The sequence below is a fragment of the Dromaius novaehollandiae genome, chromosome 4 (genome assembly GCF_036370855.1).
Source record: "Dromaius novaehollandiae isolate bDroNov1 chromosome 4, bDroNov1.hap1, whole genome shotgun sequence".
Classification (NCBI taxonomy): Eukaryota; Metazoa; Chordata; class Aves; order Casuariiformes; family Dromaiidae; genus Dromaius; species Dromaius novaehollandiae.
Window position 1 is genome coordinate 18,200,588 of NC_088101.1, and position 23,568 is coordinate 18,224,155.

Below are 23,568 nucleotides of genomic sequence, written 5' to 3' on the forward strand. Positions count from 1 at the left end.
ACATGAGAAATATACCACCCCCTGCAATACCCGCTCCTCAAGGTCATTGCTTTTCCTTAACTTTACAACCTGGCTACTCATTAATCTGGAGGAACAGCTTTGAGTGAACAGTGACCAAGGATAACATGCTGATGGGAAGATCCCAAACCAGTAAGTCCACAAAGAAGTGCTGTGAGAGGGTGTGTGTTTCATACGAGGCGCAATAGCCCATTCATTTTGCAAGTCATTTTGTGACCCCTCGGTTTGATCACAACAGGGGAGAACATAAGATTGGGTGTTGATCAGCACTGCACATCTCTGCTGTGGATTTCGAGCCTCAACAGCATTTCCAAATTACATCCAACATTCTGAAATCAATATTTTTCTTTCACAAACAAACAAAAAGATAAAATAACATGTATAACCTGACTGTCTGAATACAGTGGTCTCTCAGAGTTTCATGTATGACTGTAATTAATTTAAGAGGGGCTACAGGCTGAGGAAGCAGGGAGAAATGAATGAGGTTAAGTGTAACCACAAGCATACACTTCAGAGACAGCAGGGCTTTCTGATGGCCTCGGAGATGCAGCTCCAGCCTGCCGTGGGATCCTAGCCTGTTTGGGCAGCACTGAGAAAAAAGTGATAAAGAGCCCCTGCTAAACAATTCAAAGGCCCATGGAGTAATAAGGAGGGTGACCTGAGGCTTCCCTATGGAAAAAGGCTAACAAAGAGACAGTCTATAGGTAGGGAGCTGTCTGTCTCCTGCCTAGGGAAAGGCAGACCTCAAGGTGTTCATCCGTATAGTCTGCTCTACTGTTTTGAAGCTAAGCTCCTCTCCCCAGGCCCCAATGCTTTCACTGTATTTTTGTTTTGTGGAGTACGGGTCATAATTAATCTCCATTGCTGTGTCTTGCAAGTACAGAGCTATCGGTGTCACAGAAATTTCACCTGGTAAGGTCGTAATACAAATCCGAAGGTTCACAGGGAAATTAGCTTCATAAATGTATTCATTTTTGAGAATGCTGAAGATTGGCCATGACTCCTTGCGATACAGCAGACACTACAAGTTGCGCTTACACACTTTCTGAACTGCAGAGTCCTGTGTGGTGCACCAAAGGTAGAGGAATTTCAGATAAGCCCTGGGTTGGCCAAGCACACGCGTGGACACCATGACTCTGAACTCAGGGATTTTATCTCAGTGGAAGTACCAAACGCTTTCTCCTGTACTCTACTTACAGTAATGAGCTGACACAAACCCATCCTGCCGAGACTGAAAGACTGCGCTGCTAAACTCCATGTCTGAAACAAGAGGCCATGGCTTTTTAGTGGTTATACAACATCGGGCACTCTAATTTTTCTCCCTCAAGAATTTGTTTGAACATGGGCTCGACACCGCCTCATCCTGGAAGGAGGGCTGAGCCCCTTCCCCCACCAGCCAGCCAGCAGAGACCTCATGCTGCAGCCTCAACACGTCAGCTGGGAAAGACTGTACATACGGAAGGGCAGCCTCAAACACCAAGCACTCATTCCTCAGGTAACCACTCCGTCCTCTACTAGAGGAAACCCTGCACCTTACATATCCAGCGATCTCTGGTCTGAGACTGGAGTGACAGCTAAAGAGCTCTAACTAGAAAGGTTTGGCAGCTCTATGGAAGTGTAGGCAATACCACTAGCTTTCCTAGAAGATGCCTCATCATGTCAGGTTGAAACTTTGAGAGGAGTGGCACTATTAAAATATTGGTAGCATAACACAAAATGTCAACACAGAAATGTGTATAAAAAAACCCTCAAAATTCTCCCAGTAATGCCTTCAAGACACAAGATACATTCTACATACCCTATGTAGCAATACATCCAGAACAAATGACTGACTTATCTTCCTCTAATACACTGACAGTTCTTCTGCAAAGCCTCAAGACGCAAAACCAAGTGACTTGCATTTCCTAGAAAAAGTTGTGTCAGAATGAAAATCTGTTCCTAGACCCCATCCTGTCCTCTTTTAGGGCAGTTCACTACAAGGAGAATTTTTCTTTAAGCTTAGCTACTTACTCTGTTCCTTTTTACACAATTAAAGCATGCTGTATAATTATTTTATCAGCTTTTAACTAACTCGATCCAACTGACCATGGGGCAAAAATTTTCTCTCTCTAGAGAGCAGATCCCAGTGAAATGTAGCAACAGGGGCAGAAGGAAAAGCACCAAAGTTGGAGTTGTTAGTGGCTGTTGAGCTTGCAGACAAAACTTGGGGGCAGCAAAGAAAGGCCTGTTCATGCAACTCCAGATCAGCTTTGCTCAGGGACTGTAGCTTTTGCAAAGGTATCGGGTCATGGGACATGCTCCGCAGCCTGTACCTGTAGCTACGCTTTCTGACTCTTGGTGCCTGCAGCAGTAGGTGAGTCTTTGATAACTGTTTCCCCTTCAGAGGCAGCACAGCTCACTTTCCACTCCTTACTCTGTTAGGACTGAAGGGGCTTGCGTGGATTGCGTTCCTGAATTGGTGTGAAGTTGCTGTCACAAACACCGCTTGTGGCCAGCGGGGTGACTTGTATTTTTTTCTTTTAACGCTTCACTGACCAAACAGCCAGGCGGTTATCAGGTTTCAGATATTTATTAAGTACACCAGTATCCTTAAGCAAGAGAGTTTAAACAATGTAGCAAGTTCCGTATTTAACAGGGTAAAAATAACACACTACATTACATACAGAGCAAGCAGGGGTAATACGACCTGTTCCACGTTGGGCAAGGGTCTCAAGTGTGCAGGACGCAATAAGGGGGGAGTCCCAGACCAGCTGAGAGGGAGCTCCAAAGACCTGTTGTTATTGTCACATTTTATATGCTTCTAAGGCACATGTCTATTGTGATTAGGTTTCTTGACGTCCTTATCAGTAGCCAGAAGCCCCAAAGCCCAAAAGACTCATCTCTGGGCTCCCCAGGTTTGTGGCAGATAGATAGAAAAAAAATCCATTTCTGAAGCTCCGCGCTAGGTAGGACAGAAGCTGTAGGTTTAAGCATGTCCATGCCAAAGGACGAGGTGCATGAAACACTGCTGGTGCTCATCAGTGTGAAGTTCAAGGATTAAATGGAGCTGCGGGTGAGGTTCAGAGCCAAGATCAGATCAAGTCAGATTAAACCTGTTCAAACAGGTCAGAGTGAATATCTGAAGATTATACAAGCGTTGACGACAAGGGAGCAGGGCTGAATTAAGCAAGCATGGGATGATGACATCCAGTGCTGTGAAAACCAAAACAAACACTTCTGGAAATAAACACCAACACCTTTACAGAACACAGGAAAAACAAGTCTACCTGTGTGATCTATTAACAACTTGGAATTTTTCAAGGCAAACTGCATTATTCCATTTTACTAAGTTGAAGAGCTAAAGCCAAATTTGGTAGCTGTAAGTAATTATGTATCAGTTCTGAAAATTTGTGGGTTTAGAGCAAGTATTAAAACAATCTGAAGAACTACAGACCAGAAAAACAAACCACAGGAGGAAAATAATATCTAAGGAGAAAACCAAATCAAGTATGAAACCTCCTTTTTTATTTTTTTTTTAAATCCTGTTTTTCATTTTCCTGTTAGGTTTCTTAAAAAACACCCTAGTGACTAAGCAAACACAAACAACAAAGCACAGCTTACATTATTTGAAGTAAGAATGGAGCGAAAGGGAATGAGCATGAATTAACCACTTCATTGTTTACTGGCTTTAGGAGTGCTCACAAAACATGAGGTACTGCCATTCCAGAAGTCTGCCTTTCCTATTAGCCAGGTTCTTGGAAGAGAGATGGTTAAGCTGTACATTTCAAAGACAGACTTAAGTTTTATCACCCTTAGATTTGGAAGTCATACTGGTGTTTCTCTATTTTTCAGAATAACTTAGCTCGAAAACTACAACTGATTTAGAACTCCCCCTGCAGAATAAATGGGTACTTGTCAATAATACAAACCAATATCAGTAAGAGTGCAGTCAAACTGTGATCTTCAGTGTGATCATCCAATGAGTTGCATGCTGGAGCTACAACATATCCCGAGCAATAAAATGCTCTGTTTACTGGAACTGCCATCTGCAAGAACTCACTTCAGCCAAAAATGAATCAAAGCAGCACTGAAATTCTTTTAAAATCTCCCAGCCTATCTCCAAGAACTACGGATTTTAGAAATGCCAACTTCAGGATCTATTGTACAAATATTTCAATATGTAAATGTGTTGTTAATTCACGCCAGCCACCTGAGTCCGACTAACACGCAGTAGAATTTTCTCTAGAAGCCCTGAGATGGCACTTGCACTGATGTACCATGCTACTGAGCCAAAATAAATTAACCTCCAAGTATGCCATTATTGTTATCAACATCTCTGCAGAAGTGCACCAAAAAAATGGCAGTACCTACAAAATGATACATGTGTACATCATCATCCATCTATTGACTGCCGGCTGACCACACATTTAAATACTTGCTGCCTGATTTTTCTCAAAACTGTTGGAAATTAAGGTCATTAACCCACATCAGAAAAATGAATGATGTCAAGCAGGTGAAAGTATTTCAAAGGTAAGCCAAACACCACACCTTACGGTATGTTCGTTTTCAGTGCCTTGGCACTGGGGCATACAGAGTAAACACAGGCAGTCTCCCGGCTGAAGCTGGCAGCCTCACTGCCCTAGGACTGTCCCGAGCCATCCTCACACGAGCCAGAGGTGCTCTCAGTCGCTTACACCCCCGCACAGCATGCCAGCTTGCACAGCAAAAAGCTTTTGGTTGAAAGTCCCCAAGACTAGGGTAAATTCAGAGAGGGCCTGGCTTTAGTAGTCAAAAGATCTCATTCTTTATTTGCCTTTTTTTGACATGGAGTTACACAGCAACAAGTCTAAACGTGGAATGTCAGATTCTGCATCTTACACAGAGCCTAGATATTTGAAATGCAACGTACCACATGCTCTTTCCTTCACTGTAGCTTGTTCCCATTTCCCCAAAGGCAACAACCTTCCTGTTGGGCCTACTTTTAGGCTTACATTATACACTTTTTCACTCAAACAATTCAGTTACTCTTATGCAGAGTCAAATTTAAAACCAAACACAATTGCTCCATCAGCAAACGCAGGGCCAGTGAGCTAATGAGATGTGGGACAAGAGTCTATTGGGAAACCAAATAAAAGATAACCCAAATCCAGGAAAAGGACGAAGAGGGTTAGTACACTAATCTGCAGTACTACAGTGTTTGGGAAATCACCCCAACACAGACGCAGATGAATGCCGCTCAGACTTCAGAAATTTGGTAGATTTGTGGTTTTGCACCACGAATTAGAGAGGAAGGGAAGGGAAGGAGAAGTCAGGCTTCCTCACGGCACCTTGCTACAACCCCCCATGGCAGCTGGGCACAGCAGCCTGGCATCCTTCCTGCAACACACTTCCGGGCCACTAAAGGAAAGTTTGCCCAGTTCAGCCCCAAGGCTCCAGTAGTCAGCCTCGAGGCAATGCTAAGGGGAAACTGCCCTGGCTGCAAATACTCACTGGCTGACTGACTGAAGCAAGAGGACACCTACCCATAGCAATCTGCATCCCGAACATCTAGAACAGCATCTTGAACAGACCGGCTGCCTCTTCTTACAGGTTTGCTCTGGTTCGATACTGGGCCACCACTCCTCTAGTTCATTCAGTACCATCCGACTGCATTTGACCAGAGCCAGCTTTGATTTTCTGGAAACTCTTCACATTTCCTGCTTCTGAAACTTTCTCTTCACGTTCACCAAACCGTAACTTCATTGCCTTTCTAAACTTGCAATAGACAGGTATAAAGGTCTCTGGGTGTTTGCTGCTTTTCAACAGCTGCTTGGGATTGCTGGAGTTGTGGTTCTGGCAGTACCTGAAACTTTACAAGCCTCAGCGATAAAATCACAGCTTCCATAAGCAGAGCGATGATGTTTAATGGTTAAACACTGTGATCATATTCTTGTAGAGCTTTTGTGCAGCTTCTCCATTTAATACTCTGTTCTCCATGTCCGTGGTGGACAGTAAAAGAATTGGCTTAAACTGAAACAAGAAAGATTCAACTTATACTTCAGAAAAAGCTATAAGGGTAGCAAAAACCTGGGCTAGATTGCTTGGGGATGCTGTGGAGCCTCCATCCTGGAGGTCTGTAAGAACTGGTTAATCAAGCGTGCCAGTAACACCTAGGCACTCAGGATCTTCCCTGGGAACAGCGGGGTCAAGTAGAGAACATCCCGGCCTGTTTTTCTACAGCTTTGTTAACTTCGTACAGTTGAAGCTGGGATTCAGAGGAGGACCTTTCTTTAAGAAATGCCTGAGCGCACTGCATGTAAATATTTATTTCTGTTATCTGAAACTACTTCCTTGGCTTTATCAAAAAAGGCATAGCAATTCATCTCCGCTTCCAGTGCAGGGCTTTAGCGGTCCGCACCTGAAATATGCAAGCATGTCCAAGGAAAATCTCAAGAATAATACAGCCAGACGTGCAGATGGCTAACAAGGAATAAAAGTGCTTTCTTAAATAACATGCCACAAGCTGGAACACTAGGGTGCCAACCACTGCGACAACTTGCATACAGCAGGTAAATCCAAAGTCCAAAACAAAACAACAAAACAAGGCACATTCAGTGACCCCCAAAGCCATGCCGTCTGTAGAGCTCTTTCGGCTTTCCTTTTCATTCCCACCTTGGCCTCTGTGTGCGCAGCACCGCACAAGGGGAAGTGGAGGAAGCTCTCTGCCTACTGCTTGTGTATCTTTGGATCAAAACATCAGGGCAGTGGCAGTGCTGGAGGGGCAGAGATGGGCAGAATTTCTCATGCCTATGACAAGAACTGGTGTTACAAGAGGCAAAAGCACACGTGCCTATAAAAGCCGGGCTCTGAACAGGGCTCTGCACTGCGCGCAGCCCCGTGCAGGTCACTGCTTAGGCAGCTACAGCATCGTGCACCCCCGAGCAAATCTGCTGCTGCTGAGACCTGTCCTCAGTGTGGCTACAGCAAGTGCTCCCCGAGTGCCTTCACGCACCTTTGTCTTCTGCAAAACTACAACTGTATCTATACTGTGAGACCCGCTTCCTGGGATCAGCGGGCAAAGGAAAACATGCAGAAAATCCGGAAGACAGGTTCAGGAAAATAGGGTAATCCTTATGGCAGGATTATACCCAATCCGTAGTCAGAACTGATAATATCTGCCTTGCAGTGTCTTCATCTGGCAGTTCATGAAGGGATCCAGATCTTGAGTTTTACAGCAGCCCCTCCCCTCATTGCCCAAAGATATCTGAACAGAGAAAGATCACAGAGTTTTCTCAAATTGGCTTTTATCCATCATTTCCATTTGTTTTGTCACTATTTACATTCAGCTGCTATTTGCTGATCCAGGCTGTTCAGCCCTGTGCTTACAAATTGATTTTAGCTAGCAAAAACCATGACTGTGATCTAAGACCGAGATAGTATTTCCCTTGCCTGAAGAACATTTGACCCTAAGTTATCTTTGTATTTCCGGGAATAAACATGATCCTGAATGCAAAAGAATAGCACCAACCTGCCTGCTTGTGAGGGAAGGTTGTGAAGAAGTGCCCAGGAGCTCCACTCGTCATGCTTCTTCCTGTAGCAGTATAGAGTTGGAGTTGGGAATTATAGGAATGAGGACAACAGAGCAGATCATGGTTTTACTTTACTGTAGACAGAGGTCGTCATCCGCAGAACTGCACAGAAAATTTTCACCAAACTCCTATAGGACTGTACATAAAGCTTCTCGCTTAATAGCCTAATTTTCTTTCTTTCTTTTTCTTTTTTTTTTTGCTAATCATGTCATCGTTTCTAATCAAAAGTTTGTTGCCACTTTGGAACAGATCTTGTCTGCCATCAGCTTTGACCAGAGGTCTTTCAAAAACACCCCCGAAAACAGTCACACCACACACACCCCCAACCATTTTTAAAAGAAACATTAACAGTTTGAAACCAAAGCTAGTTGTCAGAATCACCCACCAACCCAGACCTTTCAATTATCTTTCACCAAGATACTTATCAAAAAGTGCCAAAGTATTTCCAACTGGCCTTTAAGGTCAAGATTTCATCTGCTGTTTGATCCCAAGTTAAGACAAATCCATAATGCTCTGCTATATCTGCCCCTATCTTTCTCAAGAACAAATGTGCCTTTAAAATGTATTTACCTAGCTCAATTACACAGTTTTACAGAAAAAAAAATAGCTGTTTTCTTATACAGAACAGCTTTGCACAAATCCTTGGGTTTGACATTCTGCACGTGTAAATCCCCAAATCTAGTTCTGAATTTTCTCTAGGTGTTCACCTAGCTTACATGTCAAATTGTGCTTGCTTTCCATGAGACTTGGGCTTTTGAAAAAGGGACTTCAGGTTTAACTCAGACTACTGGAAAGTAGTCCAAGGTAAAGATGGCATAAGTAGCTGATATTTAAAGGTAAGTAAAAATGATTTTCAAGAGCAGCTTAAAATCCTCGGTTATGTCTGAACTGGTTGACTCAGGTGCAAACTGACCTCCTGTCTCCGGCCAGGCACACTACCTACCTCCCAAGCAAACAGCAGGGCAAGACTGGCACACTTCAGTGCATACAGCAGCCACCCCAGTTCCTCAGGTTTGCAAGCAGGAAGGTTGTCGGGAGCAATAGCAAGCTCCAAGCAAGTCCTCAAGTGGAGGATGGATGGAACATGCAGTAAAGCATCCCTAATATTTGCTTGAGACACAACCAGTGGGAATCAAGACAGTCAATTTTCAGGTGTGGAGGGCAACCGCAAAGCCCACAGACCTCGGCTCACCACTTCTAAAAATAAGCATTCTACTGGATGAAATACAGATCAACTCTGGGGAAAGCAAATCTCACAGGATACGTAATTTTGGCAGCTAAGATTACTGCCCTTCATCTGCCTCTGTCAGTTCTTTCTCTTCTTGGAGACACATCATCATCTCTTTAACATTTAACACATTATGAATTGTTGTTTGGCAGCATCAGTAGTAGGCATCTTAGTCACACTTAGATGCAATTTCCTAGTTAATGAATGCACTCCTTTGCTTTGTAAAAAAGAAAAAAGGAAAAGTTACCCCAAATGGTCCCTTTCATCAAGTGATCCCTTTTACCAAGCTTAAAACAGGTTAAGCTCCTTGAACTGTATCTCAGTAGAATGTTGTTCCAGAACCTCACTTTTGTTTGCTGTATTTGGACAAAGAAGATGCTGCACTACCTGAGATTTTAATGACAATTCCCTTTTAGCAAGTTCAGCTGGCTATTTGCTTAAATATAGTGGCTATAAATAGTGGTTGCTATAAAAGCAACTACTTGTAAATCTCACACAATCACGTAAAAAGGTGCAGTACTTTTATGCCCACTACATAAGCTGCAAAAACAAGGTTTGCAGTTGCACCCTATTCTGTAGGCAGAAAGCCATAGCCCACAGGAAACCATTTTGTTGTCAGGGTTTACTCGACTGTCATGCAGGGACTTGATGGAAAATTAACTGAATAGCAATATGGAAGAGGTCTACCTTGCAGTCTGTTCCACATCATTTGAAATTCTTGAATTCTTCCGTCCAACAAAGTCACGTGTAGCAATGACGCAGGTATCTTCAGTTAACTGACCCTCGTGTGCTCTCCCCCCACCCACAGACAGGATTCACGAGGCAGCAGATCCACAATTTCATGCTGGCCTTGTTGGCTTTATCTAAACAGATTCAATAGAAGTGCCTTCAATAACAGATCATGTCCCTGGGTACTGGCACTTTGCCTCTGGGCGTGTGACAACTCAAAATCAGCCCATGCTTCGTGCTGCGTCTGCGCCTTCATAGCAACAGCCTCTCCTGTACACAGGCCTTACAGGGAGGCAGGTGGTAACAGGCAATTTAGGGCTGCAGGAGAAAAAGCCACCAGGCTTCACAGAATGCTGCTGGGGGCAGCCCCTTTCTCAGAGGTTCTGCTATCAATCTCCTCCTCGTCTTGCACAGATTCAGTAGCATCTTAGCCTGTTACCCTACAAGTTCTCCAAACACTTACCAAAATGATTAATGCAAGAACCATTCCAGGAACTCTTCTTTTTCCTCTCCAAATGTAAAGAAAACCCAGTTTTCTTTTATTTTTTGCTTTTGTCCCATTTCTTGTGAACAATGCCATACATACCTACTTCTGATGAGTTGCAAAAAGAGGAAGAGTGAGTGTGCCCCTTTTTCTGACCAAAGAATTAAAATCCTGATAAGAAACCTAAATCTAATTTATTGTTGACCTCAGAGCCAAAGCTCTGGCCAGTATTTTCTTATCCTCCTCTTGTCCCCAAGGTGGTTTGCAAAGCCAACAAAACAAAACAAAACAAATATGTGTAGCAGTCACTTGTCAGTACAATATCCTGAAATGGTCGTGCCTGGAGACCACAAGCCTATGGAGTACAGCGGCCAGTGATGGGACCAAGAGCACTGAGGCTGGTCCGCCCTCATAGGGAGGGAAAATTAATTTCTGACAGCACAGATTCAGTAGCATCTTAGCCTGTTACCCTACAAGTTCTCCAAACACTTATCAAAATGATTAATGCAAGAACCATTCCAGGAACTCTTCTTTTTCCTCTCCAAATGTAAAGAAAACCCAGTTTTCTTTTATTTTTTGCTTTTGTCCCATTTCTTGTGAACAATGCCATACATACCCATGCTGCTTCTGTCTCCTTCATTCTTAAGCTGAAAATTAAGCTGTCAGTATATAATGGTTATATAGTTCAGCAATAAACCTTTTCCAGAAAGGTAGAAGTTTGCTGGAAGTTACTGTAGTCAGCTGGGGTGTGAGATGACAAAGTTCTAGCTTCTGCAGGCTGACTCCTTGCTCAGATGCGCTTACTGTTCCCTGTGTGCCCAGATGCATACTTGAGTTTGAAAGTGTAATAATTCTGGCGTGCGTTACATTTCCTCATAGAGAGTCAGTGCAGAGTACCTAAAGCTGTGGAAATGCACAGCCTCCTTGGTGGTGTGTTAATTTTCCTATCTAGATATGAATTAATGTCAGGAATGAGATTTTCTTGGGGCAGTTGAAGATGTTTCTTTTCTCTTTTCCTTTTTAAATGCGTTCAAACTGATACATTCGTAGGAGAGGATAACAAAGTGTTCAGCTTATATAATTAAAATAGGCTTCATCAATAGCATAAGCAGATTTAATTTATTGATAACTTACCTCTTTCCTGTAATCATAAGGTCAAAAGCATCACTGATTTTCTCAAATGGCAGAGTATGTGACACCAAGGCATCCAGATCAAATTTCTTTGCCATATAATCAGACACCAGCTTCGGTACGCTGTTCACGCTCTTCCAGCCTGCAACACAGTCCGTAAAACCAAACTGAGTTAATAGTGAACAAACTGAAATTAATTAATAGGTTGCAGGAAAGATCAGTTTGATCCAAGATTAGACACTTGCTTTCTTATTTTAAGTTTCAGTCCAGTGGTCACACTTTATTTGCTGATGCTTTTGTGGCTTATCAGCCACATACATATTTCACAAAAACTTAGTTTAAGTATGATTGATGAATATTTCATGGGTACAGGAAATTCATTGAACTGTAACATCTGTCAGGTGCATAATTGCTGCTGAACATTCCGCATCTGTTCCAGTTAAATACTGAGCACTACACATCGAGCACTAATACACTGATACAGTAAATACTAATACCCTGAATACACTGAATACTGTATAAAATGTGCTCTAACAGTCTGGTTTTGATGAATGGAAGTATGCTTTGCTGAGCAGAAGTATTACTAGTTAAATGGCAAATCTGTTCTGGTGGCTTTTTTTGGTTGCCCTTGCTAAGTTTTGGCTAAATAGAAGTGTTTGGTCATTAAACTTTAATTGCGGTGTTAGCAGTCAAGTGTTACTCCACAAATTGCTGATTTGTAAGGAGTCAGCAAAGTTACAAAAGTCTGTATGTCTTTTATTTTAAATATTAACTAGTGTAGTTCTTGCTCGATAAGATGCAAGCCCAAATGGCTTCAGTAATATCCTGTGAAAAGGATATTTAGTACATTAAATGCTGTTACACATCCAGTTACACTCTGAAAAAAAAAACCTCGTTGTTGTTGTTGTTGTTGTGTTCAAGTTTATGATTCTTTTAATAAATTTCAAGTCTAAATGCATTATCACATTTTTCTGTATGCAGTGTATGGAGAAACTGGGAGACAAATGGGAGGGCCTTATAATGACCTTATTCTGATAATCACTTCCAGAAATTTCAAAGCTTTATCAAGTATCCTAACTCTGCTGAGATACCATCATGAAGGACAATTTAAAATATCCTTTTTTGCATCTATGTTTTCTTTTGTATCTTTCCAAATTGTTTTCTGTGTTTCCTTCTCCTGGATACTAAAGATTATGTAGAATTAGATTTATTCCTGAAGCATGTGTCATTTTATTACTTTCATTTTCTAGTGGAAGATTTGCACATTTTCGAGTCAGAAATTTGATTTCTGAGGTTCCTGGGGTAAAAAGAATCAGTTTTGGGACTTGTCATAGTAAGATCTTAGAATCATTACAAGGCAGTGCCAGTTATCCTGCATCCCTTTATACATTGCCAACAAAACATTTAAATAAACAGAAACGTATTTTGTAATGTTCTGAGTGGAAGATGCAGTCCAATACCCAGAAGCCATTGGGTATTACGTGCTATCTTGGATCTCTTTACATGCGCTGCTTTACCAGTATCAGCCCAGTGGCCTCTATGTTTTGAATGCGTGTGAACCTCAAGATCAGGCTTATCCAGTTCTTGAACATGTGTGCTTGTAGTTAATAAGTCTAACCTAAGGAATACAACGATGTGTATTTGGACAGTCTCTGAGATACTGGAAATTAGTTAAGGAAATCCATCAGTTATCAGCATGTCACTGGAAGTGAGCAAATTGTTCTTTGTGGTGCTTGGCTAACCGCTGATAGAGTTAGACCCACAGGGAGAGACTCTGACCCTGCCTAAGTGGTGTGAGAAAACTCACCTCCGAAGAAGGTGGCTTTTATTTTCCGTCCCATTATCAGCTGCATTGGAGAGACAGGGATCGATTGCTCACTAACAGCCACTCCGACAATGACAAATGTTCCCCAGCCCACTGTTGTGCTTTCAAAGGCAGCTTTCTGAAAGACAGAACAAGCTCAGATTGAGAGGGCAATCTCGTTGTTGTTACACAGTCAAATAACTGAGCTCTTAGTCAGTTCTCACTGCTACGGTCACATGAACACTAAAGGAAATTTGACTGTGGATCAAGATGCTGTCTGTGAGATGAGAATCACAAATCAAAACTCAGTAACTTGACAGAAAAGCAAGTATTAGGAAAATCTCTCTGTTCTCACTGTTGAAGAACATATGATTGAAGACATAAGAGATTTCCCCCTCTCCTTCCCTTCTTTCCAACCAGTGGAATTCAGCTATTTGAGAGCATATTCTGAAATCTTACGAATAAGTAAGGATTGCTTTACGTTATTCTGGAGAAAAGTGGCATAAATTGCATCCCAGTAAATGTCATCACAGGATTTAGTTATGCCTGAAATATACTGTATTCTGGGTAAAAACTCTGGTATTTCACAACACTTGTGCCTGCTTTAATTGTCCTGTACTATTTACTCTGGATTAAATATCCAGTTTTAAACATCCCTATATCCAGTTTTACTCCATAAAATTCTCATTGACTTGAACAGAACCAGCCTTCAGACTAGGAAGCATGTACTCTCAAACGTTCACATTTAATGCAGGTATACGACTTTGTTAAACCTGTCCCATGCTTTATATGCTTCCCAGACTATCTGGGATATGCAACTATGAAGGTTTCAGATGCATAATATATGTGGTGCAAGCTGATATTCACTGAACAGAAGATACTAGCGATTACGAAATAATTTGTAAGATAAGATACTGAATAATTTGCATGCAAAGTGTTCTGACATGTAAAGTGAGATCGATATGACTTTGTCCAACTCCAAAAGTTTATGTAGACTGGGTTGGAGTGTGGAGCGCTGGGGACAGAATATAAAGGTGTAAAGTACATCCCCTTGTCTCATGCCACCAGCTACACAGTGGGTGTGTAGTTTCAAGGTATGTGCCAGCATCTGGTCTCCTTGGCTAGGCAGCTTAGAAGAGCTGGAGGTGATGCTGAATGGAAGTGATTTGCATAGGTACGTGGCAGCCTATGTATTATCATTCTGTTTCCCAAAAAAGGATGCAGAGTGCTTGTGGATTGCAATGAAATAAGAAGCAGTTTGATTGTGTTTGGCTTGGAAGAGGATGTGTCGGGCTTATGCATGCTATGCTGCTATGCAAAGACAGCTGCCAGGGGGCAAAGGAAGTCACAAGAGTTTGCTTACATTTGTGAGCAGGGCCCAAGTCTTATTCCCTATATTTCCGGTCTGAAAGAATCGCTTTCCCCCCCTTAGCCTCAGTTCCATTTCCCTGATGACTTCCAGTGTATCCGTATCTATGTATTCTTGTGTATTTCATGGCAAGTGTACATCATTTTGGGAAGAGCGTTGGTCGTGTGTGGCATTCAGAGTGGTAATTGTTGGAAAGAACTCTGACGTGTGTAACCCGGAGGAAACTGGTTGCAGCAGAGATCTAGACAGCTATACGTACCATGACATCAGGAATACCGACACAGTCAATGGCAAAATCCACACCACCGTTTGTCATTTCAGCTATAAGCTCCTGAATGGGCTGTCTGAGATCTTGAGGGTTAAGGCAATCAGTCGCTCCCAGCTTTTTAGCTAGTGGAAATTTGTCTTTGTTGATGTCAATCCCCAAAATTTTAGAAGCTCCAGCAGCTTTACAGCCCATGACAGCTGAAAGGCCAACGCCTCCCAAGCCAAAGACAGCACAGGTGGAACCCGGCTCAACCTGCAGCAGGGAGAAAGATTATGAAATGGCTTTAGTGTGCGACAGAAAAATGACTTTTTTCATAAAGCCCTCTGATGTCAGACTTGTGTCATGAAGTGCATGGGTTGCATACAACTATATTTTTACTTAAACTTTCTACTGCAGAACAAAACACTGTGAAAGAGAAAGTCTACCTGGGTACTTTATAGTGAGGCTCCTGCTTCCTGCCTCAAGTAAACAACATAGCTCAGGTGTGACTCCATGTGTTGACTAAGTTTTCATTCTGTTCACCAAAAATGTGAAAGGTTTAAAGCAGAGGAAACCTAAAGTTTGAAACTATGAGACTTGTAAGCTTTCAGTATACTTCTGTTTTAAAAAAGGGAACAGTACAAATGGTTTGTACAATCGGTCACGTAAAACTATGAAAACACCCATGGCAATACACTGGGGGGGGGGGGGAACAGTGGTCTACTTTTATTCCTTCACTTCATTAAACTGTGTTGTACTATACATGTAAACTTTATGTCAAATGTTTCACATACTACTTAAAAAATCTTTAAAGCTAGTTTTCCTTGCGTTTGTCACATGAATAGATCCACTGAACTCAGTGGACTCACATTAGGCACAAGTTTCTAGAATGAGTTCAAAGAGTGTAGAAGCAACATTGCTCAGGTGAACAGAAGCTTACCTGTAAGCTGCTTACCTGTGCGGTATTGATGGCAGCTCCATAGCCAGTGGAAAATCCACAACCAATCAGACAAACTTTGTCCAGAGGAGCAGCAGCATCAATTTTGGCAAGAGAGCTTTCTGACACAACAGTGTACTCCGAGAAGGTGCTAGTCCCCATGAAGTGATAAAGGGGCTTCCCTTTGCAGGTGAATCTACTCGTCCCATCAGACATCACGTCTTGATCTGAAATCGGTGTTTTAACCTTGCTACAAGTACACAAAAAAAGGACAGGAATTCACGCGTCGCTAGCTCTGGCTGGTGCTTCTCCCTCCGTTCTGCCTTGTGAGGCTCTCTGCTGCCAATAGCAGTCCTCTCTTGACCAAAGACCACTGCTTCTGTCAGACTGTGAGTTGGTCTTTCCAGAATTAACTCCCTGAAAGTTAATTACTTGTGGTTCCTACCTGATCTTCTCACAAAGGTTGGTCTTAGGGTTCAAACAGAACTTGCAGTGGCCGCACTGAGGCATGTAGAGGGGAATAACCTTGTCACCTAAAAACAGTAATTGTAAAGGTAATATTTCTTTAAAGCTATTGCAATTGCTGATATTTTAACCCTGAAATCTCAGTCATAGACCTAATCCTGCAAGTCCTCCATGCATAGAACTCCCCTAGGATTGGGTCACATGCAGGTCTACTTTTTTATTAGTTCTTCAATCTTTTCTTAGCTAGAGGTCTTCACTAGTATAACTCCGGAGTTTGACCGTCCGGTGTACGACAGCATGACCTGAATTAGCATAGCCTGAAAACCAGCAGAGAGACTCAAAGAGAGGGTAAGCAAGCAAGGTGGCTAATTTTAGCTTCTGCATTCAGATGATTTTGAACAGTGATGCAGAGAAACAGGAAGAAATATGCACCGCAGTGTTGTCACATGGAATGTTGTGTGGGGTCAGAGAGGCAACAGAAAAGCAGGACTGTATGCTGTTATAACTGGTCAAATGGAAGTGGCAAGGGTCCATGTATTTTGCTCGTAAATCACTTGTTGCCAAGAGGCATCAATGTCAGAATCTGCTCCTCCAGTGCCGTGAGTGGAGAAGACAGTTTGGACTAGGGCTGTCAGAAAGAGTAGGGAAGAAAATACTAAAAGCAGGTGGGCACGGCACGGGTGGGAATGCAATGTGTTTCAATGAAAGGCACTGTGGAGATCGCTCTTTTCTTAATTGCAGACATTAATATTATTTTGTTGAAGCGTCAGTTTTGTCTTTGATTGCAGATTTATGTTTCTGTTCTTTCTCTTCTGTCTTTTTACGATGACTGAAATGATGGGTGTCCGGTAGTACCCCAGTGAGTTGGAAGGACAGTGAAGCTTCATAAATTCTGAATATTGCAATCTTACCGTCGCTTTCCAAGTCAGAATTGGTGTTGGGGGGGGGAATGTTTTGGGGGGGGAATGTTCATTTTAGTCACCTTCCGTGAACAATTAATTGTTTCAGCAATATGTTATGCAGTTTAAACAGGGTAACTCTGACTTCAGCACGTTCACACCAGCATGTAACTAGCCTTCCAGAGTGGGCTTAAATGTTGTGTGATGAAAAAAATCTCCATACCTGGTTTAAATTTAGTAACTCCTTGTCCAATGCTCTCCACTATTCCAGCTCCCTCGTGGCCCAGGATCACTGGGAAAACACCCTCCTTGAAACTAGGATTGACAGCATGATGATCTGTGCGGCATACACCAGTGGCAACAATCTGCAAGGGAATGACACTTACACCGCATGTGTGTCGTGAAGCATTGCAGCTATGACTTCAGAAAAATTAGAGGGGTGGTCTTGGTGGACCAGTCACCATAATGGGTGAGAAATCCAAGCTATTGCCTTCAGGATAGAGAGTACTAGCGAATCACGGGTTGTGCACGATGAAATATCTTTCAAAGCGTTTTGCAGAAAATGCTTTTTTCCTGGAGCATGTAATATGGAAAAATGTAAACCTCAAGCGTTAAAATCCAGGAAGCTCTTACATTTCCTTTCTTCCAAAACTAAACCTAATTATTACGGTGTTTTGCCTGCTTGCATCCTTTGGTTTTAGTTAAGAAAAAGACATGGAGTGCTCTACATGCGTCTTTGCATCACGTCTTTGATAGAGCGCGCTAGTGAGTCTCGTCAGTCTTGTTCAAATGTAAGAGCACTTGGATTGAATTGCTGCTACATTGCTCTGTTTTTACTCTGGTCAGTCCATCTAGGTGACTTACCTTTACTCTAACTTCGTGGTCTTTTGGGGGGGGACACTTCAATTTCCTCGATAGCCAAAGGCTTCCCTGCTTCCCAGGCGACAGCCGCCTTGCATTTAATAACCTGGGAGGAGGGGAACATGTTTTAGATTTAGAGATTTTACATTACTGCTTTCATTTAAAGAGTCTGTTTCTCACCACATTCATACTTTGCAGTTCAGGAGTAATTGTTTAAAAAACTGTGTTCTTGCATTGTTATACCTGAAGTCCAAATTAGGGCCCATGCCATGTTCAGTCAGTATGAAATCGAGACATTCCTTACACTTGGGAATACTATATTTGAGAAGCGAGATGGAGAGCTGAATTCAGAAAGAAGGAAATTTGCATTGTCTGTAAAAGACCATTAATTTTCCTTTTGTTGTAATTTGCCTTTCTTCCATTCCATCCATCCGTATTTTCCATTTGTCTAGCAGCAGAGGTGTTATTTTTGCCGGTTACAAGTGGTGTATATTGTTGTAATCATCATGTTGAAAATTCTTGAGACCCCTGTTCCCTGTTGGGCAAAACGGTATGAGGACAAGGGAGTCAGGTCAGAGGAGCCTGCAGGCTGTGCCTGAAGTGCTTGTCTCCATGCTAATCCCCTCTGTATTGAGCTCCAGGAATCGCCAAGGCTGTGGCCAAGGGAGCAGTTTTGTATGTGAAGCTCTGACTCAACCCCTGAGAAGCTCTTTTCCCACCAGGGAGGTTTCCATGGGAAGGATGTGAAGTACAGTTGATTGAAGTAGTGGTAACTACACAGCGACAGTCATGCTGTCGGGGCAAGGGAAAAAATGCCCGTTCTCTGCACAGTACTTTCAGATGCTGAGGGTCAGCTGGTATTAAAGCTCTTTTCCTGACTCTTTTCTGCTGTGTCCTGGATGCCTCCTCCTTGAGGGAAGGAAGGGATTGACTGTAAAGCAGAGGTTCAAGCCAGCCACAGCATTTTAGTGCTATTTTTCCTCCTCTGTGATAGCACTTAGGTGTTTATCACTCCCTGCTTAGGAAAAGCTTTTGTGTGTTGACCTAAGTGAGAGTCTAATGTGTTGACCTAAGTGAGTGGGTAGACTGTAAGATGTGGCGCTATAGTTGTGTTTATCATTACCTGAAACAAGACCCCAAATTTACTCCTCTCATGGTGCATGAGCATGTGATGAGTTTCTAGGCAGACAGCTGTATTGTGAAGCACGGGCAGCTCTGAACACACAGGACAGAAAATATGTTTCTAGGGGAAAAAAAACCTCTTGACTTCTTTGGATTTTAAATGCTGACGTGAGCTAAGGCAATCCAAATGCATTGTGTGTAAGGACGGAGCTGGTATTAATTAGGATCGTAAGACTAGAGTCCGTGTGCAGAAGAATGCATGTGCATCCTTTCAACTCACCTTTCAGGCTTCTTCACTGAGCAAGCTTTAGGGTTGCTAGGACCTGCTCTAGGATCGAATTAATCCCTTGCACAGAGAAACAGAGAGATTCATATTCATCAGTTTGTTTCTGCAGAGGTTAAGGCAACATTGGTGCTCCCATTTTAACACCTGGATAATTACAGAAATGGTATTTTCCTAGCCAAAAATCTTTAAAGATATTGGCTGAAGTTGTGGACCAGCTGAATTTGTTTATTTGAGCTCCCTTTTTTGAGGGACCCCAGACACTGCTGTATTTAGAACAAAATGAATGGGGTGCCTTTGTTCTGGGCACCTCTGCGCCTGGGTTCCTCTAAACATAGCTTAGAAGAGATGCTCAAAATGCAAATCTTGCATGAGTGACACCGTTCTTTTCTTTTAACCAGAGAAGCATCAGAACCATTGACTGATGATTAATGACATTTTAAATGACAGATATTTTCAGTGATTTGGGGTGAACTTTTTTTTTAATCCTTCATGTGTGGAGGATTGGAGTGCACAGCTGTTGAGTAATGGCTGTGCAATGGGGAAAGTTTGGGTAGCAGCTGTGTTGACCCAAGGCTTGATAGGGGAGTTTCTGTGAACCTCAGTTGCTTCTACTCTGTATCTCTTGGAGACTCTTCAGCTAGTACAAATCAAATGGAGACTGGGTGTAGAGTACTACCAGCTGCGAATGGGAACTTCTTATTCTAGGTATGCATTCAGTCTCCCTTGCACTCACCTGTTGCAAGGTACAGTGCAGTGATGACTAACTGGATAAAGTGCATTTAAAAGGCTACCTTAACGCATCATGACAGAGAGGTCAGTATTTGACAGCTGAGACTGTGCCAAGTGCAGCAGAGAAACAAGAAACCTCTGTAATGAATTCACTGTAGCACTGTTGAGATTCAACAGCTTAGGATCTTGCTGCAGAAAGATAATCGTTTGCAGTTCCAAGGACTAGAAAGATTAAATGACTATCTTATGCAGGAGATTTCTTATTTATATTTTCTGTATTTGTAAGTAAACGCGGCACCTTCTCAGCTGAGGGGTCCTTGGACATTTTTTTCCTTTTCTCTCGTATATGAATGATGATATCAGCGTTGTTTGCATGGAAACTTTACTACTTATTTTAGTAAGATCTACATCAAGCCCTTTATTGACTAAAACTTTCATGACCTAACCTCACACTCAACAAGTACTCCAGATGCATTCTGTGTAGATGAAGTTTAAGCTGCTTTAAACAATAAAGAAGTGGCTTGTATGTATCTAGGCATGTAGCCAGACAAAAGTTTAGCCCTTTGGGAAAAGAAAAATTACTTATTCTGGACTGTATAATATTGCAATTGTAATTTTGGTATTATAGAAAGATTTTAAATATGCAATTTACTGAAATGTCACAGTAACTTGGGAAAGGGGTAAGACTTAAGGGAACATTTCAGTGTATCCCTATGACCACCTTGTTCTGTGTAACCTTAGTTTAGGTCCTATTACTGATTTGTAGATTTGATGGAAATGTGACATGAACTGGAGGCTTTTTGTTCAGAATTCATCCTTTAAATCCTGAAATACACCTTATAGGAACAACTATGCTAGTCAAATATGCAACCCCGCTGAAACAATATTTTTGAAATGACAGAATTTCTAGTTAGTATTTTGTCCTGTTACAGGACTCCCTTAGGAGAGTGATCCAACAGTCTGAAAATGTTTTCAAGCTGTTAAGTCGTTAATTGACAGGATAATTAACAATAGCTTGGCAACAGTCCTAATTTATATCGCTTTTTAAGGACTGGAATGGTTGAAGGAGTGTTCCTGTTTCTTTTGGAGCAGGCTTGGCCACTGTTCGCTGAGGAGTTCTGCTTGGCGTGTGATGTAACTAGACCTGCAGGATGTCAGGAATAGAAAATGGGACAGAATAAGAAGTGCCAGGAATAGATAGGTTAGACAGCTAGCACCTGCTGCTTCAGTATTTTTTTTCTTCGTTGACACCGTCCAGTATTTCATCATAACTTACTCTGTTGTAATTCAGTAGTGCTTTCAATTTGCATTTAAAATCTGGACCCAGCATACTGGACAGAGCTAGTGGAATGCAACTGTTTTGCTGGAGAATTTATTGCAGTTATGAGTATTTTTCTGACTGAAGGTCTGATCCTACAGCCTTCGTGTCAGAGACATAAATGTTCTCCCATTTGCATGCCCTGCTCCCTGCGCTTTCCCATTTCTGTAGATCACTACCTATTCTTCAGTGATGTTGCTGTGAAAAACACAATTTAACTTCATTTTTCTCGAGGAGGAGGAAATCGGCATTCTTAAATATACAGTGGAAGAAGCAAAACAAAAGTTCTACATTATTGTTTTCTCTGACCTTTCTTTTGTAAGTTTGTGCTTTAGGGCACTGTCCTGTAAAACCATGCACAAGTAAGTAATTTTCCTTGTGTTATCACTCTGTCTTGGGTTGCATCAGGAACGTTATTAAGATATGTTTATATTACGTGGACCTTGGAGTGCAAGTTCTTTGGGACAGGAGAATACTTCTCAGTCGTGCTATCGTCTGGTCCATGGTTTAGTCCTTCTGAGAATGTTGGAGGTGGGAAGGATTGTAAGGTTACTGCCTCTGAGTGTCAGCCTGAAAACCTTCTTAGGGTAGGAAGGAGTGGCGTTTTGGAAGGGTGCTTAGGGCCAGAGTGCACACCACTGAACCACTTTGCCTTTAGGTGCTTCTCCTCAACGTAGCAGCCTCCAGGGTCCGTTGAAAGCAGTGCACGGTCCCCCTTCAGTTGCCCGACACAGTTCTGGTGTACCTAAGAATCCAGGCCCTTCTGCCTGACAGTGTGAACTCCACAGTCATCACTACACAGGCAGTAACCCCTAAGCTGAAATAACCTGAAATAACGACTGAACGAGTAGGTCCCAGTTCTATAACAAGTTGCTGTGGGAATTCATACTACTGTTCCTGGGAAATTGCAGGATTCCTGCCTGAAGCAAAGAAGAACAAATCAAGAGGTAGTGACAGCCAAGCCGCTGCATGTATTGGAGCAGAATATTTGCCAGCAGCATGCTTTCTTCTCCTAATATTTGCACTTTGCTCTGGTTCTATTTTTAAACTGACTTGAACAAAATTCCTGTCTTGCATTTTCGTTTCAGGAGCAGACCCTTCGCACAGCATTGTTTTGTCCATAATCGCCAGTCCTGAGCTACTGCTCGCAACTCATCCCTGTTTCTCCTCCCCATCCCCACAATCTCCCAATATCCACACAGCACAGGCCTTGCAGTATTCCCTCTTTCTGTGCCCTCTTTGTGCTGCCTAAAAGAGAGAGAGAGGAGTTCTGAAAAGCCCCCTGAGCCATCTGTCTGTGCAGCACCAGCCGTGTCACTGTTGCAGAGGAAAGAGGCAACATGCAGGAGCTGAACACTTGGTTTTATGCCTATGTTGCACAGGAGCAGGAAATGCAGCAGAAAGAAAGGTGTGAACACACTATGGTCTTACTTTGCCCTCAGTGCTCATCTTCCTCCCCTCTCTGGTGTGGGTCTCAGGAAGGAGTCTGGTCCTGAAAGGTCCTGCTCAGAGCAGCAGTTGCAGTAGCTTGGCGTTTGAATCTTGTAGGAGCCAGCTACGCTGTGCTAAATACCATCTAGGATTTCTGTCATTCCCCTCCCTTTGCTCCGCCTACCTCTGCAGTCCCCTCCTTTCAGTAGTCTCTCCTATATACTCACCACTCTTCCCTCTCCAAGCTTCAGTCTGTAAAACTTAGGCAATCTCATGGTTGCATGGGATGTTAGATATTAAACACACTGGCTTCAGAAGTAACAGTAACAGGCATTACTCCCTCCGTATGAACAAGTAACACTATATTTAGGAACATAGTTCCTGGAAAGAACCACGTGAATCATGATATCCAGCCCCTTACTGCTGTCACCAGCTACACCACAGAGCCACCCTTCCAAAGAGATCGAGCTCCATCTTGAAAACAAAACACTGAAACGCAACCTGAAATACATAGCTGTGGTAGGTATGTATTTCCCAACAAAAGTAACATTGAGCACATAGTGTTCGTTTATCAGTGTGAAAACAAATGCAAGCTCTTTTCATGTGCTTTCCCAGGGCTTTTATGCTTTTTCAAGACTTAATTTCGAGCTCATTCTTTGGCCTTCTGAATCTGTAGCCTCCATAGGTGTCATCTTGGAAGGATGCAGGTGGTGTCCTCAGGATAAGGTCGGTTGCTTTCTTATAGTTTTTAAGTGCATCACATGCAGCTGTATCAGCTGGACCAGAACAGTATAGACTCAACTGTGATTGCAACATGGGCTTCAGCTAAATTTTTTTTTTAAGGGGGATTGATATGATTACTGGCGTGCTTAATGTGGATACATTTAAGCAGTACCGACTTAACAGACAGAGGGCCTTCCCTGATCTTGGTGATTTTGATGGGAGGCAGACTGAATCCTGTGC

General features: G+C 42.6%; 1 protein-coding gene across 1 annotated transcript; it reads right to left on the reverse strand.

Annotated features, from left to right (window-relative positions):
* Window positions 1-2,568: 2,568 nt before the first annotated feature.
* On the reverse strand, window positions 2,569-22,755 carry LOC135328154 (all-trans-retinol dehydrogenase [NAD(+)] ADH4-like). Its single transcript, XM_064510511.1, is given in 11 exon segments — window positions 2,569-3,064; window positions 7,505-7,567; window positions 11,141-11,279; window positions 12,945-13,080; window positions 14,570-14,830; window positions 15,513-15,744; window positions 15,940-16,027; window positions 17,082-17,223; window positions 17,723-17,740; window positions 17,742-17,825; window positions 22,606-22,755. Coding segments are annotated over 11 exon segments (1,191 nt in total). The 5' UTR covers window positions 22,624-22,755; the 3' UTR covers window positions 2,569-3,054.
* Window positions 22,756-23,568: the final 813 nt, after the last annotated feature.